This window comes from Pinus tabuliformis, chromosome 9 (assembly GCF_031772625.1).
Source record: "Pinus tabuliformis cultivar Carrire ecotype Pingquan chromosome 9, CPIR1, whole genome shotgun sequence".
Classification (NCBI taxonomy): Eukaryota; Viridiplantae; Streptophyta; class Pinopsida; order Pinales; family Pinaceae; genus Pinus; species Pinus tabuliformis.
In genome coordinates, this window is record NC_142307.1 from 1,923,711,342 (window position 1) to 1,923,738,786 (window position 27,445).

Here is a 27,445-nt window from a genome sequence, read left to right on the forward strand (position 1 = left end):
CTACTTTTCCCACATCTATTTCCATCTACTAGTGATCTCATAGTCTACTACTTGATTAAGAGTTAAAATTCCTTTATACTAAATCATTTCTATAAACATTTCATGTAACATAATTTTTTTATGCATACGACCCATGGGTGCACTCCAACCATCACGTGCTCCTCAAATTCTACCTTCCACACTAGCCATCTACCTAATGTTGAAAATGATTAAACCAACACCTTCTAGTGAGTGGAAACATAGCTAATGGATTTCGTTAATCTTGTAATCAATCCACTAATAACCCCCATCTTATACACTTCTAAACTATTAGATCTTCCCATAAGATTTCTTAAGTAATGATTCTACATATGCTTTTTTCTACCAAAGATTTCCTAAGGTAATGGATATTCTTTAGAATTTATCATCCTTCCTCTTTAGACTTATCAATTTCTTACCAATTTCTTTAGACCAAAGGAGATTGATACATTTTTCGAAGGAGCCATAAAGTAATTTGTCCAAAAAACATGAATGCTTACATATGAGAGAGTTACATTCCCCACCCGGGATGGAGTCATTTTATAAACATACATCGATATGATAAGCTTTTGAACTTTTCTTAAGGAATGAAAAAATTTAGTAAGGGAAATTTTCTACAAAGAATACCTCCCTCGCTAAGAGGGAGTGTTGATTTTTGTGTAGCGTCGAGAGGGATTCCCACATGCCAAAAGGCCCCCCCAAGTTGGCCAAAGAAAATTATGGAAATGAAAAATTAAAATTATTATTTTGGGTTACATATAGGCCCAAACGATCAAGTCGACCAAAAAAAATTATGGAAATGAAAAATTAAAATTATCATTTTTGGGCTTATGTAGGCCCCAAGTGTCAAGTTGACCCCACAAATGAATTGGTGTGACCCTTGGTCAAAGTTTACCCCGTTTGACTAATCTAAATACTCATGAGACTCCTCCCATTTGACCAATTCATACATCATCATTCTCTCTTCTATTATGATCCACACATGGAAGAAAAAGAGAAGGGAATTTGAAGTTTGACTGAGATAAAGAAGTTGCTATTTAACTAAGATTGGCCTACTCATTTTGATCAAACAATCTATTATGCTTGACCGAATTTTTGACTGATTTGACTGCAGAGAAAGAGACAAGCTTGATTGCAGAAGAGGGAGGCTTTGACCATTAACCTAGGTTGCAGTCAACAAAAGTTGATCGCATGATTGAGCTGACCTCAGGTTGAAATTTCAAGTTGTTGGCTAATATTGACTGACAATAATTTCTCTGATTTTGGAAGTTTTACCAACATTGCCTACTTGTAACTTAACCATGTTTGATTGGCATCTTGGACTTGGATTTGTGGCTCATATTTCTAGAATTCTCTTTAAATTGTAAATATTGTTGAAGAACAATTTCTCCTTAGAAAAAAGGTTGCTTGGTTTTTTTCGAGATAAAGTTTTCACCTATAAAATTTGAATAATTATTTTTTTTCATTTAAATTTATTCATGTTAAGTATAATATTTAAACAATTAAATCAAAAACTAAAAAATACAACTACAATTAAGAAATATAGCTACATCTCTATAAATAAATAATTGAATTACTAAAATTTTAGTGTTTAGATATTTGAAAATACTTTATATATTTAAAATGTATTTAAATGTATAAAAATACATTTTGAATAATAAAAAATCAGAATAAAATAAAAATAAATAAATAAAAACTATATACTCTGTAACTTCAAATTTAAATATAATATATAGATATAAAATGGGAAAATTAAAAAACTATATTTTAAATTTAAATAAAAATTTGAAATAAAAATTACAATGTAAATATTAACTTTAAAAAACCATATATATATAATTTTTTCTAATTTAAATTTTAAATTTTTAATTTTTTAATCATGTAGATATATATATGATTAAAAAGTTAAAAAATTTAAACCTAAAGTAGGAAAAATGATATTTTATATATATATATATATATATATATATATATATATTGGTTTGTTGACATTGTGTGATTGTTACATCCACATGAAAATCTAGGTAGATTAACTCATCGTTACATTCACATGAAAATCCAGGGAGATTACCTTGAAGGGATCTACCTGCCGACAAAACTAACAAGGCCTAACCTCAAAGGAATCAAGGAGATTTTTCCTCGTGACTTCCCAATTAACAAAATACATAGCAACAAAACTCAACCAATTGAGCTATCCCTTAAAGCTAAAAACAAAAATTATATATATATATATATATAATCATTTTTTCTATTTTAAATTTAAAGCTATTAATTATCCGACACGAATATATAGGTGGAGTAATTAGTGATAGATGTTTCCAAATCATTTCTAACCTATCATATATTTAATATTAAATATGAAATTTAAAAAATTACATAAAAAAATTTATAAAATACAACTACAATTAAGAAATAGCTACATTTTTATTAAAAAATATAGTTACATTTTAATAAATAAATAATTTAATTATAAATAATTTAACTATTATAACTTTATAAACCAATAATTTAATTATTACAAATTTTAGTGTTTATATATTTAAAAATATATTTTAAATAAATAATAAAAAATTTAATATATTAATAAAAATAATTTTAAAAATCTATATATTTTTGAATTTAGATATAAAATATATAAAATTGAAAATTGAAAATTAAAATAAATATATTTTAAATTTAAATACAAAACTTAAACGACTAAAACGGAAATAAAAAATTATATTGTAAATATTTACTGAGAAAAAAGAAAACCCGTACTTTATAAAATAATAAAGGAAAACATGAATGCATTTACAACATAATATACTCATATTTATAAGTGAAAAGTTCAATAAAGATAATTCAAATAAATATTTTTATGTTATTAATTAATATATTTTAATTTTATATATTGTTATGAAATATAATTTTTTTTGGCTAGTTCAAGTGGTGACAGTAATGTTAATAAAGTGTTATATACTACGAGATTTTAAGTTCAATTTTTTTGAGAAAAAATAATATAGTTCACCTAAATTATAAAAATAGTGATAAAAATTTATTTTATGATAGTGATCTAATAGTCATCACACAAATAACAACCATACCAAATTATATATAAATCCCTTGGGTTTATAATCATGGTTAACTATGGTTTAATGTTACATTGTGGCAAAGGTTATCTCGATATGGAAATCAACCATGGTCCAATGTTGCATTGTGCTAAAGATTGTCTCAATACAAAAATCAACCATGGTCAACTATGTTTATTTTAGGGTTTATAATATTTATCTTAGGGTTTATATACCTTGAGTTTATAATATTAATCCTTGGGTTTAATATTATACCCTTGGGTTTTTAATATTAACCCCTTGGGTTTATAATATCAATTCCTTGGGTTTATTAATCTAAGGCTTCATATTCCTAGGGTATAATATTATTCATATGGTTTGGTCTCAGTGGACGTTAACCATCATCATCAATATTAATCCCATGGGTTGATAATCATGGTTCAACATCACATTTTGACAAATATTTTTTCGATATGAAAATCAACCATGGTCCAATGTCGCGTTAAGAATATTGTCTCGATATGAAAATCAATTATGGTAAACCATGGCCTAACATCACCCTATGACAAAGATTGTCTCAATATGAAAATCAACCATGGTCAACCATGTTTATTTTAAGCTTTATATACCCTGGGTTTATAATATTAATCCATTGGATTTAATATTATTCTCTTGGGTTTATAATATGATGGTCTAATGTCACATTATGAAAAAAATTGTTTCATTATGAAAATCAACCATGGTCAACAATGGTCAACCATGATGCAACGTTGCATTGTGACAAATATTGTCCAAATATGAAAATCAACCGTGTTAAACCATGATCAACCATGTTTCTTTTAGGATTTATAATATTTATCTTAGGGTTTATATACCTTGAGTTTATAATATTCATCCCTTGGGTTTAATATTATTCACTTGGGTTTAATATTATTCACTTGGGTTTGTAACCCCTTGGGTTTTTAGTATTAATGCCTTTAGTTTATTGTTCGTTTGGGTTTATTAATCTAAAGGTTCATATTCCTTGGGTATAACATTATTCATAGGTTTTGTAATATTGATCCTTGGGTTTAATATTAGTCCCTTGTGTGTATAATCATGGTCAACCAATGTCCAACGTCACATTGTGACAAATATTTTCTCAATATGAAAATCAATCGTGGTCTAACATCTCATTGTGACAAAGATTGTCTCAAAATGAAAATCAATCATTCTCAACCATGGTCCAACATCACATTGTGACCAAGAATGTCTCAATATGAAAATCAAACATGATCAACCATGTTTTTTTAGGGATTATAATATTTATCCTAGGGTTTATATACCTTTGGTTTATAATATTGATTCCTTGGGTTTAATATTATTCCCTTAGGTCTATAATATCTTGGGGTTATAGAATTAATCCATTGGGTTTATTATTCCCTTGGGTTTATTAATCTAGGGGTTCATATTATTGGGATATAATATTATTCATAGGATTTATAATATTGATCCTAAGGCTTAATATAAATCCCTTGGGTTTATAATCATGGTCCACTATGGTCAACCATGGTCCAACATCACATTGTGACAAAGATTGTCTCAATATGAAAATCAACCATTGTCAACTATTGTCAACCATTGTCAAATATTGTCAACCATCGTCAACCATAGTCATTCATGGTCAACCATGGTCCAATGTCACATTGTGACAAATGTTGTCTCAACATAAAAATCAACCATGGTCAACCATGGTCCAATGCCGCATTATGACAAAAATTGTCTTAATATGAAAATCAACCATAGTCAACCATGGTCCCATGTCAGAATGTGACTAATATTGTCTTAATATGAAAATTTACCATGGTCAATCATGCTCAACTATGGTCCAATGCCACATTGTAAGAAAGATGACCTCGATATGAAAAAAATCATGGTCAACCATGGTCCAACATTGCATTGTGACAAAGATTGTCTCAACATGAAAATCAACTGTGGTCAACCATGTTTATTTTTGGGTTTATAATATTTATTTTAGGGTTTATTGGTTTTAATATTACTCCCTTGGGTTTATAATACCTTTGGGTTTTAATATTAATCTCTTAGGTTTATTATTCCCTTGGTTTTATAATATCAATCCCTTCAGTTTATAGTATCATTCCCTTGGGTTTATTAGTCTAAGGGTTCATATTCCTAGGTTATAATATTATTCATAGGGTTTATAATATTAATCCTATGATTTAATATAAATCACTTGGGTTTATAATCATAGTCAACCATGGTTAATCATGGTCAACCATTGCATGGTAACAAAGCTTGTCTCAATATGAAAATAAACCATGGTCAATTATGGCCCACTGTCACATTCTGACAAAGATTGTCTCAATATGAAAATCAACCATGGTCCCATGTCGCATTGTGACAAAGATTGTCTCAATATGAAAATAAATAATGGTAAACCATGGTCAACCATGTTTATTTGAGGGTTTATAAATATTATTTTAGGGTTTATATACCTTTGGTTTATAATATCAATCCCTTGGGTTTGATATTATTCCCTTGGTTTAATACTATTCCCTTGGTTTATAATATTAATTCTTTGGTTTAATATAAATACATTGGATCATGGTCAACCATGGTCCAACGTCACATTGTGACAAAGAATGTCTTAATATGAAAGTCAACCATGGTCAACGATATTTATTTTAGGGTTTATAATATTTATCTTAGGGTTTAGATACCTTAGGTTTATAATATTAATCCCTTGGGTTTCTAATACCTTGGGGTTTTAAAATTAACCCCTTAGGTTTATAATATCAATCCCTTGGGTTTATTGATCTAAGGGTTCATATTCTTAGGGTATAATATTATTAATAGAGTTTATAATATTAATCATAGGGTTTAATATAAATACCTTGGGTTTATAATCATGGTCAACCATGGTTCAATGTCACATTGTCACAAATTTTGTCTCAATATGGAAATCAACCATGGTCAACCATGGTCCAAAGTCGCATTATGACAAAGATTGTCTTAATATGAAAGTCAACCATGGTCAACCATGTTTATTTTAGTGTTTATAATATTTATCGTAGGGATTATATACCTTGGGTTTATAATATTAATCCCTTGGATTTAATATTACTCCATTGGGTTTATAATATTTTTGGGTTTAAGTATTGATCCCTTAGGTTTATAATATCAATCCCTTAGATTTATTAATCTAAGGGTTCATATCCCTAGGGTATTATAGTATTCATAGAATTTATGAAATTAATCCTTGGGTTTAATATAAATCCATTAGGTTTATAATCATGGTCAATCATGGTCCAACGTCGCGTTGCGACAAATAGTTTCTCAATATGAAAATAAACCATGATCTAATGTCGCATTGTGATAAAGATTATCTCGATATGAAAATCAATCATATTCAACCATGGTCCAACGTCACATTGTGACAAAGATTGTCTCAATATGACAATCAACCACGGTCAACCATATTTATTTTAGGGTTTATATAACTTGGGCTTATAATATTAATTCCTTGGGTTTAATATTATTCTCTTGGTTTTACAATACCTTGGGGTTTTAGAATTAATCCTTTGGGTTCATAATATTAATCCCTTGTATTTATTAATCTAAGAGTTTATATTCGTAGGGTATAATATTATTCACAGGGTTTATAATACTAATCATAGGTTTTAATGTAAATCCTTTGGGTCTATAATCATGGTCAACCATGGTCCAACATTACATTGTGACAAAGATTTTCTCAATGTGAAAATCAACCATGGTCCAATGTCACATTGTGAAAAAAATTGCCTTAATATAAAAATCAACCATGGTAAACCATGTTTATTTTAGGGTTTATATACCTTGAGTTTATAATATTAACCCCTTGGGTTCACAATACCTTAGGGTTTTAGAATTAATCCCTTGGGTTTATAATATCAATCCCTTAGTTTTATTAATCTAAGGGTTCATATTCCAATGGTATAATATTCTTCATAGGGTTTATAATACTAATCCTAGGGTTTAATATAAGTCCCTTGGGTTTATAGTCATGGTTAACCATGGTCCAATTCACATTGTGACAAAGATTGTCTCAATAAGAAAATCAACCATGGTCAACCATATTTATTTTAGGGTTGATAATATTTATCTTAGGGTTTATATACCTTGGATTTATAAAATTGAATTTATTAATTAATTTATTATTAATTAATTATTTTAATATTTTTAATTAAATATTACTATTTATTAATTATTATAAATATTTATTAATTAATAATGATATTAAATTTAATTAGAAATAATAATAATAATAATAATAATAATAATTATTATTATTATTATTATTATTTTCATAATATTGTTATTATTTTTATTATTATATATTTATCAATATGAATATTGATGTAATGAATAATATTAGATCTATTCTATTAACACTTATCATCGTTTTTCGACCACATTTACTAATGTGGTCAACCACATTTATTGATGTGGTTGTGCCAGTTCTTTAAAATATTCGCAGAATAATTATGAATGAAATTATGTGCCCTTAGACTCAATATCGTTTCTACTGGAATGGAGGAACCAACTCTTAGGGTAAGATCATTGCTTTGTGGGGTATTTTTCAGTATGTAGTATGGCTCACAATTGATTTGATCAGGATAGTTGGGGACTCCAAGATAGTGATTGAATGGGTATAAGGAAAGAACTCCTTCGAGGTCCCTTTTCCTCATCATTGGATGGAAAAAAAATTGGCTATGCTTCCTTAATTTTTTGACGTCTCCTTTATTCATGTGTATTGAGAGAAAAACCTAGTGGCGGATGCCTTGTCCAAGCTTGGGATCCCTATCCGCCCTAGACTAATGCATTTTGAGTTTTTGCATAAGGGTTTTGTGTGTGAATCAAGATCCTTCAAATTCTAAGGTGATAGGTGTAACATCTTCCAATCAACAGTCAAAACTATTTCTACTTTGTTGGTAAATGGGACTTTGGAAGCCCAATGACATTCTGAATGAATAATTTAAGTAGTAATAATATTGTTTCTTTTTATTTATCATATTATGAAATTTCCGGAATTCAAGAAGGGAGACAGGAAACGAGAGACTCGGGTTGGAACAGGAGAAAATTTTGAAAAGTCTCTCGGATAGATAGAATATGAGGGATCCAAATCCTAGTGCAGACAACAGACATAGAGAGGAGACAAGGCAATAGCATAGAGGTCCTCCGGAAGGAGGGGAAACTTGAATGAATAATAACGAACCAGAATCTAGAAATACTTATGGGGGTAGAGGGTCTAAAAAGCCAGGAATCGAGTTACAAGGAGAGTTTAAGAAAATAAAACCTCCATTATTTGACGACGAAGCAAAAGAGGCGGCCAAAGCTTGGTTAATTAATATGAACCAGTATTTTCAGATATATGAATACGATGATTATTTGAGGGCCCAACTATCTATCTATCAATTGCAAAGTAAAGCCACCCTGTGGTGGGAAGAGATAAAAATGGTTCGAAACGTAGATGAGCATGGGGTAACTTGGGATACTTTTCAGAGATATTTCAAGGATAAATACTTGACTGAAAGGTTCTATGATGAGAAAGTGAAAGAATTCCATGACTTGTGGTTGGGACAACAGTCTATGGATGAGTTTATAGTGAAGTTTACATCCTTGCTTTGCTATGTTCCATATATACGAGAAGAGAAGGTGAAAGTACATTGTTTCCTAAGTAGTTTACCTGCTCATATGAAAGAACGAATAGAGTTTGATAATCCCAAAACAATGGATGAAAATATTCGTAAGGCTCGTATATGCTATCAGTAAATGCAGCAGAAAGGTGAAGGGAGTAAAAACTTAATGGATTGCAGATTTCTGTGGTTCGCTTTTTTAGAATCTGAACTCGGATAATCCACAGTTTTCATTTCTTTGTCGACGTTTCGATTCTAGACCAAGACTCATCATCAAGACTTGATTTACAAAGGAGAGAGAGAAATGTGTTGATAAATAGGGTTGAGGTTGAACTGTCAAGAATGTGAGCCGACCAGTTTCATGCTTGAATAAACTGGATTATTTTTAATCTTTCTAATATATATTCTATTAAGGTTCTTTTAATTTTATTTATTATTTATTATTTATGGATAATTATTATAGTTATATATTAATTTTCTTTTAAGTGAATTGTTTTTGTAATAAGTTTTTTTATTAATAAATGATGATTTTGTTTTAATTATTTGTAACTTTATGGTAATTATGATTAGATTTTTAATTTGTTACAAGGTTTCTAAGGAGAATGTATTAAACGATTAGGAAAAGAGAGCAGAAAGTGTTCTCTATAAATTTTAGGAATAATAAAACAGGAGGAATGAAGCCTGTACTTGGGAAAACCGAGGTTGGAACCTTTGGAAAGTTTTAGCAGCGGAGCCAAAACGTGGATGAATCCAAAACAATAGAAACTCATAGTAGGCTGAAGTCAGACAACCACTCAAGCCAACCCTGCAATGTTGGGGGTGTGGCGAACCCCACTACTGCAAGAACTCCCTGAGTGCACCAAAAATGGAATTAAAACAAGTGTGCAGGAGGCTTCCATGGTTGGATACATGGCCATAGACATACCCAAGATCAATTTTTCGTTACAGGATCATCAGGCAGAGTAACTATCCGCTATGGTAGAATTCGAAGGTAAGATAGCTAACCAGAATATGTTTATTTTGATTGACCCTAGAGTGAGTCTTAGTTATGTTAGTCCAAGAATTGTCGAAAAATGTCAATTACCAAGTATGAAAATTAAAACCTCATGGCTGGTGCAAGTAGCCACAGGGGAAAAACGTAGACTAATAGCCAAGGTAGAGAACTACCCCATAGAAATTGCAGAATAATCCACTAGAGTAAATTTAAATATATTACCCTTGAGTTCTTATGATGTACTAATTTGAATGGATTGGTTGGAAAAACATTGGTCCTTAGTGAATTGTAAAGATAAAACCATCAACTTCCTCACAGAGGAAGGAAACATACAGGAAATACAAGGAATCAAAAGAGATATTAAGTTGCAGTCCATCACCGCTAACCAGTTGAAGAAATGTGTCTGGAAGGGTTGTCAAATATACCCAGTAAAGGTTGGATATACCAACTCAAAGGATAAATTGGCAGCTTTAGAAGATATACCGATTGTCTAAGAGTTTATTGATTTATTTCCAGAAGATATACCTGGATTACCTCCAAAGAGAAGTATTGAATTCACCATAGAACTTATTACTGGAGCTGCCTTGGTGTCCAAGGCACCCTACTGTATGAGTATGCCTGAGTTAAATAAAGTCAAAATGCCGTTACAAGAATTACTTGATAAAGGGTACATCTGACCAAGCGTATTGCCTTGGGGAGCGCCTGTATTGTTTGTCAAGAAAAAAGATGAAACACTGAGAATTTTTATTGACTATAGATAGTTAAACAAGTAAACCATTAAAAACAAATATCCATTACCTCGAATAGATGACTTGTTTGACCAAGTCAAAGGTGCCACTGTATTCTCTAAAATTGATTTGTGATTGAGTTATCATCAAATCCACATTAAAGATGAGGACATATGCAAAACAACGTTTAGAACACGTTATGGTCACTATGAGTTTATTATATTACCGTTTGGGTTGACTAACACTTCGGAAACCTTTATGAGTTTGATGAATGGAATTTTCCATCCCTACTTGGATAATTTTGTCCTAATTTTTATTGATGATATTCTAATTTATTCCAAGAATGAAGCGGAACATAAGGAGAATTTGAGGATAGTTCTACAAACTACAAGAGAGAATCAACTCTACACCAAATTTAGCAAATGTGATTTTTTCAAGGAACAGATACAATATTTGGGGCTTGTGATATCCTCTGAAGGTATTGCTATGGACCCTAAGAAGATCAAAACTATTTTAAATTGTCTTGTTCCTAAAAACATAGAAGACATTTGGTCCTTTATGGGTTTGGCAAGCTACTACCGCCGGATTATTGAAGGGTTCTCCAGGATTGTGTATCCCATGACATATCTACAGAAAAAGGGGAAAGCCTTTAAGTGGACAGCAAAATGTCAACTCAATTTTGAGAAATTAAAAAAATTGTTAACATCTGCCCCAATTCTTAAAGTAGTTGATCCAGAGAAGGACTTCATCATTTGCATGGATGCTTCCCTGTAAGGAGTTGGAGGAATCCTGATGGAAAAATGGTGGCTTATGAGTCAAGGAAGCTCAACGAGCATGAACAATGATATTCAACCTACGACCTAGAGCTTACTGCAATAATACACGCCTTGAAGGTATGGTGGCACTACTTATTAGGGAAGAAATTTGTGCTTATGAAAAACCATAGTAGTTTAACTAGTCTATTTCAGAAGCCCAATTTAAATGCGCGCCAAGCTTGATGGACAACATTTATGAGCGAGTTTGACTTCGATATAAAGCATCTTAAAGGCAAGGAAAACTGAGTAGAAGATGCTTTAAGGAGAAAAGTTCATTATGTATATGAAATTCGATATCATCATGTGGAGTTTGATTTAACGGAGCAACTCAAGGAGTCCACTCTTAAGGATCTTGAATATAAATTTTATGGCAACAAACTATGTAGATGCAGAATTCAAGAAAAACAACTGAGTATAACATTGATGATCAGGAACTACTGAACTTAAAAGGAAGAGTGTATGTCCCTAATCAGTTAAGTTTCAAGCAAATGTTGTTGGATTAAGTTCACCACAGTCCTTATGTTGCACATCCAGGTTATCAGAAGTTACTTTCTGCAATAAAAAAGGGTATTTTTAGCCTGGAATGAGGAAGGATATCATGTTATATTTGGCTAAGTTTTTGGAATTCCAACAAGTTAAAGTTGAGCATCAACACCCTACTGGACTACTCCAACCACTCCCTATACTTGAGTGGAAGTGGTAAATGATTACATTGGACTTCATAACTGGACATTCGAGAACTGGGAAGCAACATGACTCCATCATGGTAGTGGTGGACAAGTTGAGAAAATTTGCTCACTTTATCCCTGTAAAGTCTACTTACAAAGCCGTGGAAATAACATACATCTTTATGAGGGAAATATTTCAGTTGCATGATATGCCAAAAGTAGTAATATCGGAAAGAGATGTGAAATTTACATCTGCATTCTGGAAGGCTCTTTTTACATGGTTGGGTACTCAAATCCAATTTAGCACTGCCTACCATCCTCATACTGATGGACAAACAGAGCAGGTCAATCAAGTGCTAGAGGACATGCTGCGAATGTATGTTATGCAGTAGCCAACCAAATGGGAGGATTACCTCCATTTGGTTGAGTTTTCTTATAACAATAGCTACCACAAAGCATTGAAGATGAGCCCTTATGAAGTATTATACGGAAGAAGGTGTAGGAATCCCGCGGGATGGCATAACCAAGAGGATAAAATGATTCTAGGACTCGAAATGTTAGCTGAAATGGATCAAGAAGTGAAGAAAGTTCGACAAAACTTGAAAGCAACTCAAGACAAACAAAGAATATATGCAGATAAAAAGCAGAGTTTCAAAGAATACCTTGTCGGGGATCATGTTTATGTCTGGATAAAACCCACGAAGAGCACTTTGCAGTGGGGTACTTGTGCTAAATTGACACCCTGCTACTATGGCCCTTTTAAAATTTTGGGAAGGGTAGGACTAGTAGCTTATCAACTTGCTCTTCCCCATCACATACATGTACATAATGTGTTTCACGTATCACTCTTAAAGAAATGTGTGTATGATGCCAAACATATTATTAATTGGAAATAAGTTCAAGTAAGTATGTGTGAATTTGAAGTTATACTATAGCTTGTAAAAAAAAAAAAACTAATGGTGATAATGGTGTTTTGGAGAGGTCGAACTAGACGAGGAGTTTTTGGTAAAACCCCTGCATATTCTCGATTGGAGAGTAACAATGTTGCGGAAGCAAGTTATCACCCAAGCTAAAGTGCAATGGAAGCACTTTAGCCTGGAGGAAGCTACTTGGGAAGATGAAAGTCTACTAAGACAAGATTATCCTTTTTTGTTTTAAGGGCTATAGTAAAACACCGAGGATAGTATTCTACTTGGGGGGGAAGATGTAACATCTTCCAATTAGCAGTCAAAATTATTTTTACTTTGTTGGTAAATGGGACTTTGGAAGCCCAATGACATTCTAAATGAATAATTTAAGTAGTAATAATATTGTTTCTTTTTATTTATCATATTATGAAATTTTTGGAATTCAAGAAGGGAGAGTGGAAATGGATTCCAACCTCCAGGCAGTTAGGGATAGTTAAAACAATTATACCTTTCTTCCAGGAAATAAAAAGAGATCTCAGTGGAAGAAAGGGGGTTCAATTTGGAAAAAAAGAAAAGGTAACGGAAGGAATGTCCAGAGTTGGTCTCGAACAAGTGGATCACCTTGTTACGGAAAGAAATCAGAGGTTGGAAGACTGGACTGTAATCCTGATGTCTGTATCCTGATTTCAGAATTAATAAGAAATGTTGCCCGCTATGCTGGAGTGGAAGCTCGAGGGTAGAAGAGGATGTTATTTCCCTTCTTACGGTTGGGAGGAGAAGGTCTCTCCCTGTTGAATTCAAGGAAATTTCAGAGAACAGATAAGTATTTGTGATTGGTCTTTAACCTGTACTTTTGCATGGATGAGTACTCACTAAGGTTAAGGTGAAAATTGTATCAATAAATTCTAGAATTCATTTTTTCTAATGTTTATATGTTGAAAGTGGTTGGAAAATACTTAAGGTTTCTGTTTATATTATGCTGTTGCAGATTGGTGGGGAATGGGTAATATTTTAGTGTTAGCATAAACACTATATTAGAAAGTAAAGAGAATAAATAGAGAAATGGGAAAACTAATAAACCCCGTAGCCAACTAGAGTAACGAATGGGAAATACTGTTAGAACTTGGAATTTAGGAACAATAAACCCAGAAAACAACTGCATGCAATATGAATCTGAGAAGTAACCGAATAATAGGAGTGCAGTAACGTTTTGTGTGATAAAATTGGGTTTTAAGTAAGACAAGGTGAAACTCTAAAGCAATGCATAGGACCATGGACAGGGTTTAGGACTGAGTTGTCGCCTGGGCAGCGACTCAGTCCAATCCCCTACATGGTTGTGCGTAGCTGGATAATTCGGATTCCCTTGATCTTATCAGTTGACTGAAGTATCAGTTGTAGAAAATAAGAACGATTAGCATAATAAAACTCGAATTGTAGCATAATAAAACTCGAACTGTGCTTAAATGAGAGCCTATCATATGTAGAAGACTTTTAATTACTGCTTATCGAATTATATAAACTTTTAAGGATTGCATACCAAATTAAAATATTGTGCAAATGTAACTGTAACAATCATGAACAGAGCGAAACTCCAACAACCATAATACCACGAATAGAACAAGATTCAATATTACCATAACAAGTTTATAACAACCATGTCGCTAGGACTATATACAAAAAGAAAATTCATCGTAGCAGCTTTAAACTTACTAATGAGCCAAACCGGAAATTTATACAGAGATGGTTCAACAAAAATATCATTCAAGGCCTCTTATGCCTTACGCAGTAACTACTTAAAGAACCGTTCCCGCAGAGAACTTAGATTTAGACCAAAAGGCAAAGGGACTTTAAAAAAAAAAAACCATTGCTTCATTTAAGATAGTTCCATAGCGGAAAAGAAGTCCTAAAAACACTAATTCAAAAACTCTATACGCCAACAGGCCGCAAGCAACAATTAGGCACCTGGGGTTTAGGATATCGGAGTCGGGAAGCTGCCATCAGAAACCCCTGTGAAGGTGTGCTTGCAAGTGGCAACCCCAGCAGAGGGTAGAAATTCTTAGCGATTATATTTATACCAGTATTGTTAACGTAATTGCAAACCAAAGAAGAATAGGTGGCGAAATACCTGTGTAAGGAGGTTTTGGGGTTCTGAAACCCTGAGACTTCGTCCTCAAGATTTGAGTCCAAAGACACTATTTTCCTAGAACAGAGAAGTTTTTCGGTGGAAGGATACTAGCATTAAATACAACTATGAAACGAAGAGGGGAAAAAACATGGATTTCTAGTAATGGCAGTAAACAAAAACAAACGATTTTTTGTAAGCAATTTACCTGTACAGGTGAGAATTCTAAACTCTGCGGAGATATGAAGAGACCACAAGGTCAAAACCCCTTGCAGATCCCCACGGCGGAAGTAAGAACTGTGGAAGCAAGGAACAATACCATGAACACTGCATCTCTGGTGGAGAAATCACCCAGATTTCAGTGGTTTGACCCTCACCAGAGGTAGCAATGGTTTGGGTTGCAAAGCATGGTTTGGAAGGAGAGCAGAAGACAAATGACAATCTGAAACCATGGGTACCCACAAGAAGAACCCTAACCAATTGTTAATTTTTCCTTGTCGTTGGATCAAACCTTGTGAAATCAACAACCGCTAGACGCCCAGTTGTCTGCGGTGGTGAGACCCAACTGTAAAACACATACCCTTCTCGATACTTTGGATATTAAATCTAAGGTTCGGGTTAAGGCATTTAATTAACAAATGATGCCACATTAAATTCACCTTCAAATTATGCCTTGAATAACTATATGTAAATACCATACACCAGATCATTATAATGCGATTAGACAAGTGTGATGATCGTATGATAGGGATCTGTGCACTCTATGTACAAAGGTAATAATTTTATTTTATTTTATGTAGTTTTGTGAGTTATAACTTGCTTACATGTTACAACAGGGTTTTTTATTGGGTTAAACATTGACTGGTGTTTGGTCGGCGTTCTTGGCTACTTCAAAATTGGCCCTTGATTGAGCATTACAATGGTTTGTTTCTTTGATGCATTGCAGAGGTCTTATCTAGTGTTTTTCTTTTTCTTGGTTTCATTGCAATTCGTTAACTCTCTTATGTCTTTTATTAGAGATATGTAAGTGATGGATTAGGAAAGTACAAAGACGTTTGACAAGAATTCCTTGTGGGTTTCTTTGATGGAGCATGCAATAGGAGAGAGTGTGGATGCAGAGCAGTCATAGTCATTGAGCCAAGTAAATTTTTCCATTTCTAGTGGGAAGGCGGACATGCTACAAACAACAAAGCAAAGATCATAGCTTTATGGAGAGTTCTTATAGCAGCAAAATGGCTTAGTATTGAGAGTATATAGGTATATGGAGACGCCGAAGGCATCATATAATGGGTGAAGGGCTACACTCGTTTCAACCCACCCATTCTACTGAAATGGATATTCTACTGAAATGGATGAAATGCATTCGAAATCTAGTAAGCACCTTCCAACATATTTAGTTTAACCATATATACAAGGTCCATTTGAAATCTAGTAAGCACCTTCCAACATATTTAGTTTGACCATATATACAGGGATAAAAATAGGATTGCAAATCTACTACCCAAGAGAGATGTAGATCTGCTATGGTTAATGCTAGTAGCATAAACTACTCACAGGTGACTATGTTTTAAGTTTTTGATACAATCTACACTATCTTTGTTGTAATTTTTGAGGCATATGTAAGGCTAAAATTGAATAGGTGACAGAAAGTGTGAAACGTGTGTATGTAAGATCATTTCACTTATAATAGAAATAGAAGATATGTAGGCAAACAATTTCTTGGACTAGATTTATGTGTAAGAACATTTCAATTACAATAGAAATAAAAGAAATGTAAAAGAAAAAGCTATTAAAAGCACATATATTATAGAAATAGAAATAGAATAAATGTAAAGGAAGAAGCTATTAAAAACATTGTAGTCTAACGATTATGCTTTTTTGCCCTGAAAGTTATGGAAATTCCAATCATATTTTGAAAAAATTCAGGAGGAATTTTTTTAAATCAAATTAAAATCTGTCAAACTTCATAATTTTAAGTGCCTTAGAAGCTTTTGATGGTGCTGGATCCATTTCCACAGTTAAAAACATGATTCAAACACTGCCTCTACAAGATTTTTTGAAATTTTTTTGCCCAAATTCCAGTCACTTTTGGCCATCCTGACAATTTAACTCCATTAAAAATACATATAGCATAGAAATAGAAGTAGAAAAAATGTAAAGAAAGTAGCTATTAAAAACACATATACTATAGAAATAGAAGCATAGGAAGTAATGTAAAGAAGCTGTTAAAAACACACCTACTATATGAAGAAACGTTTTTTTCCTAGATTGGACAGCTCCCTGATTATGACAATTCCTCTTTAACGGGTAAATTTTTATTTTAAAGATAATTATATTTAGTTTTCGACCACAATTTTGATATGTATTCTCACAGTTTGAATCACATTGTGTTCGCATGTCATCGCTTGCGATTCTAACGGCTCGTCTCCTCTTATATTTTTCATTTCTCCCTTGTGTTTATAACATTACCCACGGATAACTTATTATTTATATCCCACCTCTACAGAATTTATTCGGGAGCTCTCAGAAGCTGCTGGGGTGGATTATAGGCTGCACGCGCCAACAATATCTTGAACACCTCGGACGATCAAAGACAGAAAATAAACTAATGAAAGGCACTGTTGGGTATTTGCATTCAATACTTTTTGAATTCAATTGAATACCATGGCCAATGCATCAGGAGCCAAGCGCAGGGATACAGATCTCATGGCTCTGTAAGTTTCAGTGTCAATTTCTTTTGTATTCTTCATGTACTGGGTATCTGTTATGCTTTGGGGTTACTGTCATATCATGGTTTCCCAACTCCTTCTTGATAACATAATGCAAGCGTTATCAATTATTGGGACTTCATAACAATTTTTAGATGATATCATATGAAGTTTGCGCTGGCTAAATTGAAAGTGTCTGTCAATGGGCAGTATGATGAAAGACTTTAAAGTGAAGACTGTAAATGATTCAAACAGTAAGTTCTATGTGGAGTTCAAGGGACCTCCAGACAGTAAGTTAGACTTCCAGTGTTTTTCTTTCTTTCTTTTGGGTCCAAGGGACTCTGTTAGTTACAATTATTCAAAAAATAATTTGCTGAAGTTTCCTAAAAATAAATTACTCAGTTTTCAAAATGAGAAGATGACCAAACTTATGGACTCCTCTATACAGATCTCAATTTTTTTTTATTTAGATGGTTTAATCCTTCTGGATTCTATTTCTTATCAACAGAACAATTAGAGTTGGCACAGCTCATTTTGTGTATAGGTTATTTACTCAGGCTTTTGTCTCACTTTTCTGGGTTTATCTATGAATGTTGATATTGTTAAATCCTTCGAATCCTGAAATCTCTAACTGAAGTTTTCACTTTCTAAGGTTTAGCTTGGTTATTTCCCTGTATTTAGCTTGGTTATTTCCCTGTGATTGTTGGATGCTAAACAGAATTCACTATTTGTCATGATCTTAGGTCTTTACCAAGGTGGAGAGTGGACGGTTTATGTGGAATTACCAGCTGATTATCCATACCAACCACCCGCTATATATTTTATGAATCTGATCTACCATCCCAACATTGGCGGTAACATGTAAGTACCCTTTCCAAACTAACAAAATACTTTACTATTTTATCACTTCATATATCTGATTCTTTGTTTCGGTTTAAAGTTTTGTTCTTCCTAATTTTCTGGTCAAATATTGAAGAAGAGGTTATTGTAGGTGTAAAGGACCTTCTGAGAATTTTTCTGAGATTGTAGATGGTAGAGGTTTCTGTTGGAGTTAGGATTGCTGTTATATCAAAATCTGCAGGTATTAGTAAATAGACACATCGTTAAATTTAAGCACATGCCACCAAACACAAAATAGCGTTGAATCAACACTACCATTAACAAGAGCACAACAGTTTCCACCAATATAACTTCTTGTTTCTCTTCCCCTGTTTTATCATGAGAAGAACTTTAAGAGATGGTCATTCAACATCAAATGTCACAACGGGCATTCCCAACCAATAGCCAAATGCAGAGGATATTCCCAGACCATTTCTCTGTACTGGGTATGCAGGGCATGCATATTTATGTAATGAGAGAGGTCAAATAGTTCTGGATATTCTTCAAATCTGTAATAGACATGAGTTCAGCACTCGACTAATTATCCCTTCAAACATAAGAAACTGAACCTTTTTGGGAGAATCAAAACACGGGTAGTGCTGTGTCACCCTAATTCTTCTATTTCATCATTTTAAACGTTATAATTGTTGATATTAATGTAGAAATGTCTTAACGGAGTAATAGTTTAAATTTCAAACCTAATTTTAGATTAGAACATAGTGTGTTTTCTATGTCTTAATGGAGTAATAGTTTAAATTTCAAACCTAATTTTAGATTAGAACATAGCGTATTTTCTAAGGTGTTCTTTCAACTTTCCTAAATGTGTGTTTCATGTATAAATTTGTCATGTAATGAAACATAACGTGTTCTGCAGAGGCAGTCTTACTGTGAGCTGCTCACAGTTGTTTAATAAATTTGATTCAGGTATTTCTTACAATAATTTGCTATTCTAACTCCCTTTCATTTTCTTGGCACTTCAGACTGGGAAAAATTTGTGTTAACATTCTTGACCAGGACAAATGGTCTCCAGGGACCGGTAAGGAAGAAATAATCAGATTAACCGGACAACTTTTCTTCATTATTTCTTCAAACCGAGTTTGTTTTTGTGATTGATGAGCCTCTGGTTTTTCATCTATGCTTACAGCGATTATTATGCTCAATCTTTTTGTCAATCTATTGATTACTTCTTGTATTGCATTTGCAGATCTGGTGAATATATTTGAAATGTATCTTCCTCAGCTTCTATTAGAACCTAATGCAAATGATCCTCTAAATCGTGAAGCTGGGGCCTTAATGATCCGTGACAAGACGGCCTATGAGGAGAAGGTGAAAGGTAAATTCATCGATACTTGTCTCACTTTGCATTACAAATATATTCTAAAATGTTTTCTGATACTTTTTATCTGAATTAAAAATGTATGCTATTTAGGTTTCATCATTCATTTCTTTATGGCTATGCGCCTATCTTTATCATTCTCCCCTCTTTGGCTGCGTGTTTTAGACTACTGTCGTCGATACGCGCAGCCAGGAAGTTTTGAGAGGAACTGTATTCGATACAGGAGGCCAATAAGTTTTTCTTCGGAAGAGGACGAGGAAGACAGCGAAGACACTAGTGACACTGCATCTGCCTCTGGTGACGAGGGAATGGCTGGCCCTGCAGACCCATGATATTCTATCTGATCCAGCAGTCATGTAATTTTGGACAACGAAAGATTTTTTTTGGCTTGATATTTCGGGAATTTCGTTCATAGTCATTAAACTGCTACGAATTTCGGACTTCTTTAAATGTTATAAATTTATATTTTCATGTTCTAAGTATTTTTACAAATTTTAATGTATTTTTATTTTTTATTTTCATGCAATTTCTTTGAAATAAAATTTTTGGTTTCATGAGATATCGTTGAATATGCAGATATAAATTCATTTCCAGTTTAGTATATCGTTTAATATTATTTGAAATTGAAAATTTTCAACAAAAGTGATTTAAATTGGATTTTAACATGTTAATTGGAGTAATAGAGTGTTTGTAAATGTAATTTGATTGGTTATTAATGAAAGTTAAATAAATGGTAAAGAACAACACAAATGTTATAAAAATGAAACAGAAAGGTTTTTCCAATGTAAAATAATTTTTTTTTAAAGCAATTTCTATAATTAATTAATATATATATATATATATATATATATATATATATATAAAATAAGAAAAAATTAAATTAAAAATGATTTTAAAAAAATATATATATTTAATATTTTTTTATAAGTTAATGTTGAAGGCAAAAATTGTAGTAATCAATTTTTTGTTATAAGTTGTAGATGTTAGAAGATGTCAATTCATGAGCATGCTTCAAAACACCCCCAAAAAATATACTTATTTACCAACTGTCTATCTGTTGGGGGAGTTGGGATTCTCGTTGAATCCTCATGAGTCTGATGAGTAGTGACAGTTTGATCTTTTTCCTCTTAAATCATATCATCATCAACACTTCCTCTTGGTCAAAAATAGAAGAAGTCTCACCCTCCATAAGGAGTCACAAGATTTCCAACTTTTAGATTTAGAAGTCACAAGATTTCCAACTTTTAGATTTAGAAGTTATATTGTGACATTTCTTGTTGGAATTTGATAGAGGACAGGAATTCTGTAAATGGTTGGTTTGAAGACAAGCTTGGCAATGAAATGCAATATTCTTGTAATCCAGAGATTGGGTCCAACTAGAAAACGTCCCAAGGGGTTTTCTATGCCTTGAAAAATTGAAAAGTGCCATAGGTGGGCAGGTATATTAGGTAGCTAGACCCAGATTGGATGCTTGGTGATGACTGTTGTAGAGGGGTCAAAAATACAGGAACTAGGGGCTTATGAACAAATTGACTTTAGCTTAGAACCAAGGCCCACTAGTTAGGGCCTTCTACTAATCTTCCAATTCAATGGAAAGCATTATAAAAAAAAACATTTTCCATAGGATGACCTTGCACCTCTTGGTCTAGGTCAAACGAATCCACTTATAAAGATCTATTGATCATGGTCATAAACCATTGAAGTAACAGATGAGGTCTAACTCAACATAGAGCTGAAGGATGTCCTCCAAATCTGGGTAAGGAATTTCAACAGAGGGTACATCTCAAATTTTGAACCTGAAACAACCTAGGAGTTGCGTGAGATTAAACGGCATTTTATTGGGTTTGGTTACAAACAACTTCTTTGTAAGAGAAATCTTGAGAAGAAGAAGGCTTTCCCACTGCTCCTCCACACAAGTGAAGGTCCATGACTACAATAACATCTTTCTAGGTATTGTAAACTAAAAGAGGGGAAGAGTCATCCAGTTGCTTGCCTTTAAAAAGAAAGTGCTACATTCCAAAGGGAACCCTCGATTTGAGCTCCAAAGAAAGCTTGAGATCTTTCACTAAATTTGGAGATTTGACCCACAAAAGCAAGGAGTGTTTGAATAACAACTTTATTGAGATTTGGAAAGAGGTATGGCGAGTTTGGGGCTGAAAGCACATCCCTTTGAGAGAGAAATGTGAAGGAATGCATGGCCCATCTTCATTGTAAAAAACCCCACCTCTAGAAACAAAATGGTTCATATCCTTAGAAGTGAGGTCTGCTAGGATCCTAAATGAGGTTGAGATCTATAGGAAGTTTTGTACCTCCATATAAAAGGATTCTAAGGGTAAAATGCAAGCCCTTCTGTTGGAAGCACAATCTGGCTTCAATATTCTATTCAATGAAGCATTCGTGCTCAGAAAAAGACTTAAAAGAGCGTTAAACTGTAAATATTGGCTAGCATCAAAGGGTAAGGCAGCCAAGTGAAAACCCACTGTGTTCCTTAGGGTTTTCTCTATAGTGTGTTCCAATCTCCCAATTTTTACTATAACTACATATTCTTTTATGTTTGTAAGCCAATACAAAATATTTCTATTAATAAAGATAAGTTTTACATTAATAACATATGTCCTCCAAAAAAGGTTGACCTAGGAGTATATATCTCTAACCAAGTAAGACAAAGTAAGCATGAAGACTAAATAAAAAAAGACCTAGAATTTACATCCATTGACATCAATTGGCCAACAATAAAACTAACACCTCCAACTTATACTAAGGAAATTGAAGCACTATAAAAGCAAAGTCACATAGTAAAAAAAACCTCCATCAGAACAATAATGGAGAAATTAACCCACGGCCTCCATCCTTTTACTTTAAGAGCCGTAGAATAAAATGAAAACCTTCAATAAAATGAACACCTTCAATAAAACAAGAATTGGGTTAGTTGTAGGCATTGGTAATGACCAAATCCCATCCCTAAACCAACAGACTATAGCATAGAATTGGATTAAGAACAATATAGATCCATCTTCCATGAATTCCTCTGTATTTATTCCCAAATGACGAGTATTATCTTCCATGTATTACTATGTATTTATTCTTATTATAATTTATGTGGCAACAATTTCTTAATGAATAAACCTTATGTTTATTCTTGGTCCTTCTTAAATGAATTTTCTCAAATCAACTTAAGGTGCACATAAATATGAGAAAAACATCACAATAATTAAGAATTTCATTAAAATAACATTGTCCATACAATGAGAAACTACATAATGCAACCAAATCCTATATTCATTACATGATCCTTGAATTTAAACGGTGGCATGCCCTTAGTCAAAGGATCAACGATCATCAACTTAGTGCTGACGTGCTCAATGACCACTTTCTTTTCTTTAACACGTTCCCTTATAGCTAAATACTTAATGTCAATGTGTTTATTTCGACTCCCACTTTTGTTGTTTTTAGCCATAAAAACAACAGCTGAATTGTCGCAATATATTCTCAATGGCTTAGAGATAGAATCCATAATTCTAAGCCCAGAAATGAAACTCTTAAGCCATACACCATGTAAAGTAGCCTCAAAACAGGAGACGAACTCGGCTTCCATAGTGGAAGTGGCAATCAAGGTTTGCTTGGCACTCCTCCATGATACAACTCCACCGACCATCATAAAAATGTAACCTGATTTTGATTTGCGTGAATCAACACATCCAACAAAGTCAGAATCTAAGTAGTCAATTACTTCCAAGTTGTTTGTCCATCTATACATAAGCATGTAGTCTTTGGTTCCTTGAAGGTACCTCATTACTTTCTTTGCAGCTCTCCAGTGGTCTAAACCTGGATCACTCTGATATCGTCCCAACATTCCCACAACAAATGCAATGTCAGGTCTTGTGTAGACTTGAGCATACATTAGGCTTCCAACAGCAGAAGCATATGGAATGTTCTTCATTTGTTCCCTTTCAAAGTCGTTCTTCAGGCATTGGTTCAAATTGAACCTATCACCCTTCACAATGGGAGCTACACTTGGCGAACAATCCTTCATCCGAATCTCTAAAATTTTATCAATATAGGTTTCTTGTGACAGACCCAAGATGCCTCGAAATCTGTCTCTATGGATCTTAATGCCAATGACATAAGATGCCTCACCCATGTCCTTCATATCAAAAATTTTAGAGAGGAATTGTTTCACCTCATGTAGCAAACCCTTATCATTGGTTGCTCGCAAAATGTCATCCACATATAAAACAAGAAAACAAATTTTACTCCCACTAACTTTCAGGTATATACATTGATCCATAATGTTTTCTACAAAACCGAAAGAAGAAATTACATTATGGAATTTCAAATACCATTGGCAGGATGCTTGTTTTAAACCATATAATGACTTCTTGAGCTTGCAAACCAATTGCTCACCATCACTAGAGGGGAATCCTTTAGGTTGTTTCATGTAAACCTCCTCCTCTAGATCTCCATTAAGAAAAATCGTTTTCACATCCATTTGTTGCAACTCCAAGTCAAAATGGGCTACTAATGCCATAATAACACGCAAGGAATCTTTCTTAGATACAAGAAAAAAAGTCTCCGTGTAGTCGATTCCTTCTTTCTGATTGAATCCCTTAGCAACAAGTCTTGCCTTGTATCTCTCAATGTTGCCCAATGAGTCTTTCTTTGTCTTAAAGACCCATTTACATCCATTGGCTTTTGCACCATTAGGCAACTCAACAAGATCCTAGACTTCGTTACTCTTTATGGAATTCATCTCTTCCTTCATGGCATTGTACCATAGTTCTGATTCTTTGCAACTCATGGCTTGTGAAAATGACTCGGGATCATTTTTGGCTCCAATGTTGTAGTCAGATTCTTGCAGATACACAACATAATCATCAGGAATTGCTGATCTCTTTGGTCTAGTAGATCTTCTTAATGTTGTACCATCATCTTCCTGAGAAGTATGTGGTTCAACTTGTTGTTCAAAATTTCTTGGCAATTCTTGAACTCCTTGATCTACTAGAATATTGTCAGCAACTTGTGGAACTTCAACAATTGGTTGTTCAACACCAGTTTGTACTTGAGGGGTGCTATGAACAATAACCAATCTATCACTTGAAGTGGAAGGTTGAGATTTTGAATGATCCTTCTCAGAAACTATGTTTCTGGTTTGATTGCTCTTACTGATCAAGTCATTTTCAAGAAACTTTGCATTTCTTGATTTCACAATCCTAGTGCTGTGAGATGGACAATAAAATCTGTAACCTTTAGACCTTTCAGCATATCCAATTAAATACCCAGTAATGGTCCTTGGGTCCAGATTCTTCTCTTGTGGATTATAAATTCTCACTTCAGATGGGCATCCCCAAACGCGCATATGTCGCAAACTCGGTTTTCAACCTTTCCATAATTCAAATGGCATTTTAGGAACAGCCTTGGTTGGAACTCGGTTTAATATATACACTGTCGTCTTAAGTGCTTAAGTCCACAAGGATTTGGGAAGATTGGAGCTGCTAAGCATACTCCGCACCATGTCCAATAATGTTCGGTTTCTTCTTTCTGCTACACCATTCTGGTCAGGTGAACCAAGCATGGTGTATTGCGCAACAATCCCATGCTCTTGAAGAAATTTAGCGAATGGTCCAGGTGCTTGTCCATCTTCTATGTATCTACCATAATATTCTCCATCTCTATCTGATCTCACGATCTTAATTTGTTTGCCGCATTGTTTCTCTACTTCAGCCTTAAAGATCTTAAAGGCATCTAATGCTTCGCTCTTTTTATGAAGCATGTAGAGATACATATATCGTGAGTAATCATCTATAAAGGAGATGAAGTATTTCTGACCATGTGAGTCCATGTCTGGACTACATATATCAGTATGTATGATCTCTAATATGTTTGAACTTCTATTTGCACCTTTCTTTGACTTGTTGGTCTACTTTCCCTTTATGCAGTCCACACACTTAGTCTCAAAATCAGTAAAATCTAGAGTCACTACAACAAAACCAACGATTTGCGCCAGATTTAGCGCCAGATTTTAGTGCAATTTTTTTGTAATTGTGATGAGCAACCTGGCGCTAAATCTGGCTCTATTGTACAATTTTTAAAGCGTCCTTTTTTGCACCTGATTTTGCATCCTTTTTCACGCTAGATTTTGCATCATTTTTTACACCAAACTATGCATCATTTTTTGCGTCAAATTTTGAACCAATATTTGCATCTTATTTTATGACAGGTTTTGCTTCTAGTTTTGTGTCATTTTTTGCATCTATTTTTCATTCTCTTTTGCTTCCTATTTTGTGTCATTCTTTGCTTCCATTTTTGCGCCATCATTTGCATCAAGTTTACACTGTATTTTGAATCCAATTTAACGTCTTTTTATGCATCCATTTTGTGTCAGTTTTTGCATCTAGTCTTACGCCAGATTTTGTATCTAGGCTTACACTAGTTTTTGCTTCTATTTTTGCACCAGCTTTGGTGCCTATCTTTGCACCATCTGTTGAATTTGATTTAGCACCAAATTTTGCATCCATTTTTGTGCCCATTTTTGCATCTTTTTTTGGACCATTTTTTACATCCACATTTACGTTTGATTTGTCTCCATTTTTCCCATCTCATTTTGCACCATATTTTGCGTCATTTGTTTCATCCAATTTTGCATCATTTTTAACACCATCTCTTGCATCTAATGTTACATCATTTTGAGCATCCAAATTTGCATTTATATTTGCATCTTATGTTGAGTCATGTGTTGTGTCCACCTTTGCATCTTATTTTGTGTCTAATGGCACATTCAATTTAGAGCCATTTTTTACGTCTACTTTTGTATTTGTTTTTGCACCAAGTTTTGCATCCAATTTTAAGTTATTTTATGCCCCTTTTTGCACCATTTTTTGTGTCTACTTGTGTCCAATGTTGCACCATTATTTACACCCACTTTTTCATCCAATTTTGCATTTTTTTGGTGTCTAGTTTTACATCATTTTCACCATCCAAATTTGCATCTTTTTTTGCCTCATTTTGTGTCCACATTTGCATATAATTTTGTGTCTAAGTTTGAGCCTAAATTTGCATTTGATTAGGAATCATTTTTTACATCCAATATGGCATCCTTGGTTTCACCTTTTTTCAACCCCATTTTGCATCTTGTTTTATGTCTTTTCTTACATCTTTTTTTTTTCCCTTTTTGCACCCAAGTTTGCATCCCAAATTTACACCATTATTTGCATCATCATTTGGCATATTAATTTGTAACGTTTTTTGCTTCTTTTTAACGCTCAACTTTGCATCTTATTTTACATCTAGTTGTTGTCTTTTTTTGCATCTAATTTGGTGCCTATTTATGTGTCCTTGTTTTTGCCCAATTTGATATCCTTTTGTATGCCATGTTTTGTTCCCTTCTTTGTGTCAACTATTGCACAATTTTTCACTTCTAATTTAAAACACTTTGTATGTCAATTGTTTGCATTTTGTATTAATTCCTAGTTTAACATCCAATTTTACTTTCAATTTTGCATCCATGGTTACATCCACATTTGACTTCTTATATAGAGTATATTTTTCTT

The 27,445-nt window shown here is 33.3% G+C and overlaps 2 protein-coding genes across 2 annotated transcripts; both read left to right on the plus strand.

Moving 5' to 3' along the window:
* The first annotated feature begins 8,303 nt into the window (after positions 1-8,303).
* On the plus strand, positions 8,304-8,876 carry LOC149156639 (uncharacterized). The gene has a single exon (XM_089444817.1). It carries the CDS (start codon positions 8,304-8,306, stop codon positions 8,874-8,876), a length of 573 nt encoding a protein of 190 aa, XP_089300943.1.
* Positions 8,877-17,521: 8,645 nt separating this feature from the next.
* Positions 17,522-20,302, plus strand: LOC149156640 (ubiquitin-conjugating enzyme E2 4-like). Its single transcript, XM_089445103.1, has 7 exons — positions 17,522-17,689; positions 17,894-17,973; positions 18,427-18,537; positions 19,225-19,228; positions 19,543-19,598; positions 19,767-19,895; positions 20,064-20,302. The coding sequence occupies exons 1-7, from the start codon at positions 17,640-17,642 to the stop codon at positions 20,228-20,230; spliced, it is 597 nt and encodes a 198-aa protein (XP_089301229.1). The 5' UTR covers positions 17,522-17,639; the 3' UTR covers positions 20,231-20,302.
* Positions 20,303-27,445: the final 7,143 nt, after the last annotated feature.

Coding starts and splice junctions, on each gene's coding strand:
- LOC149156639 (XM_089444817.1), top strand. CDS start 8,304: ATGAATAATAACGAACCAGAATCTAGAAATACTTATGGGGGTAGAGGG.
- LOC149156640 (XM_089445103.1), top strand. CDS start 17,640: ATGGCCAATGCATCAGGAGCCAAGCGCAGGGATACAGATCTCATGGCT. Junction 17,974..18,426: donor GTTCAAGGGACCTCCAGACA/GTAAGTTAGACT, acceptor TCATGATCTTAG/GTCTTTACCAAGGTGGAGAG. Junction 19,599..19,766: donor CAAATGGTCTCCAGGGACCG/GTAAGGAAGAAA, acceptor TTGCATTTGCAG/ATCTGGTGAATATATTTGAA.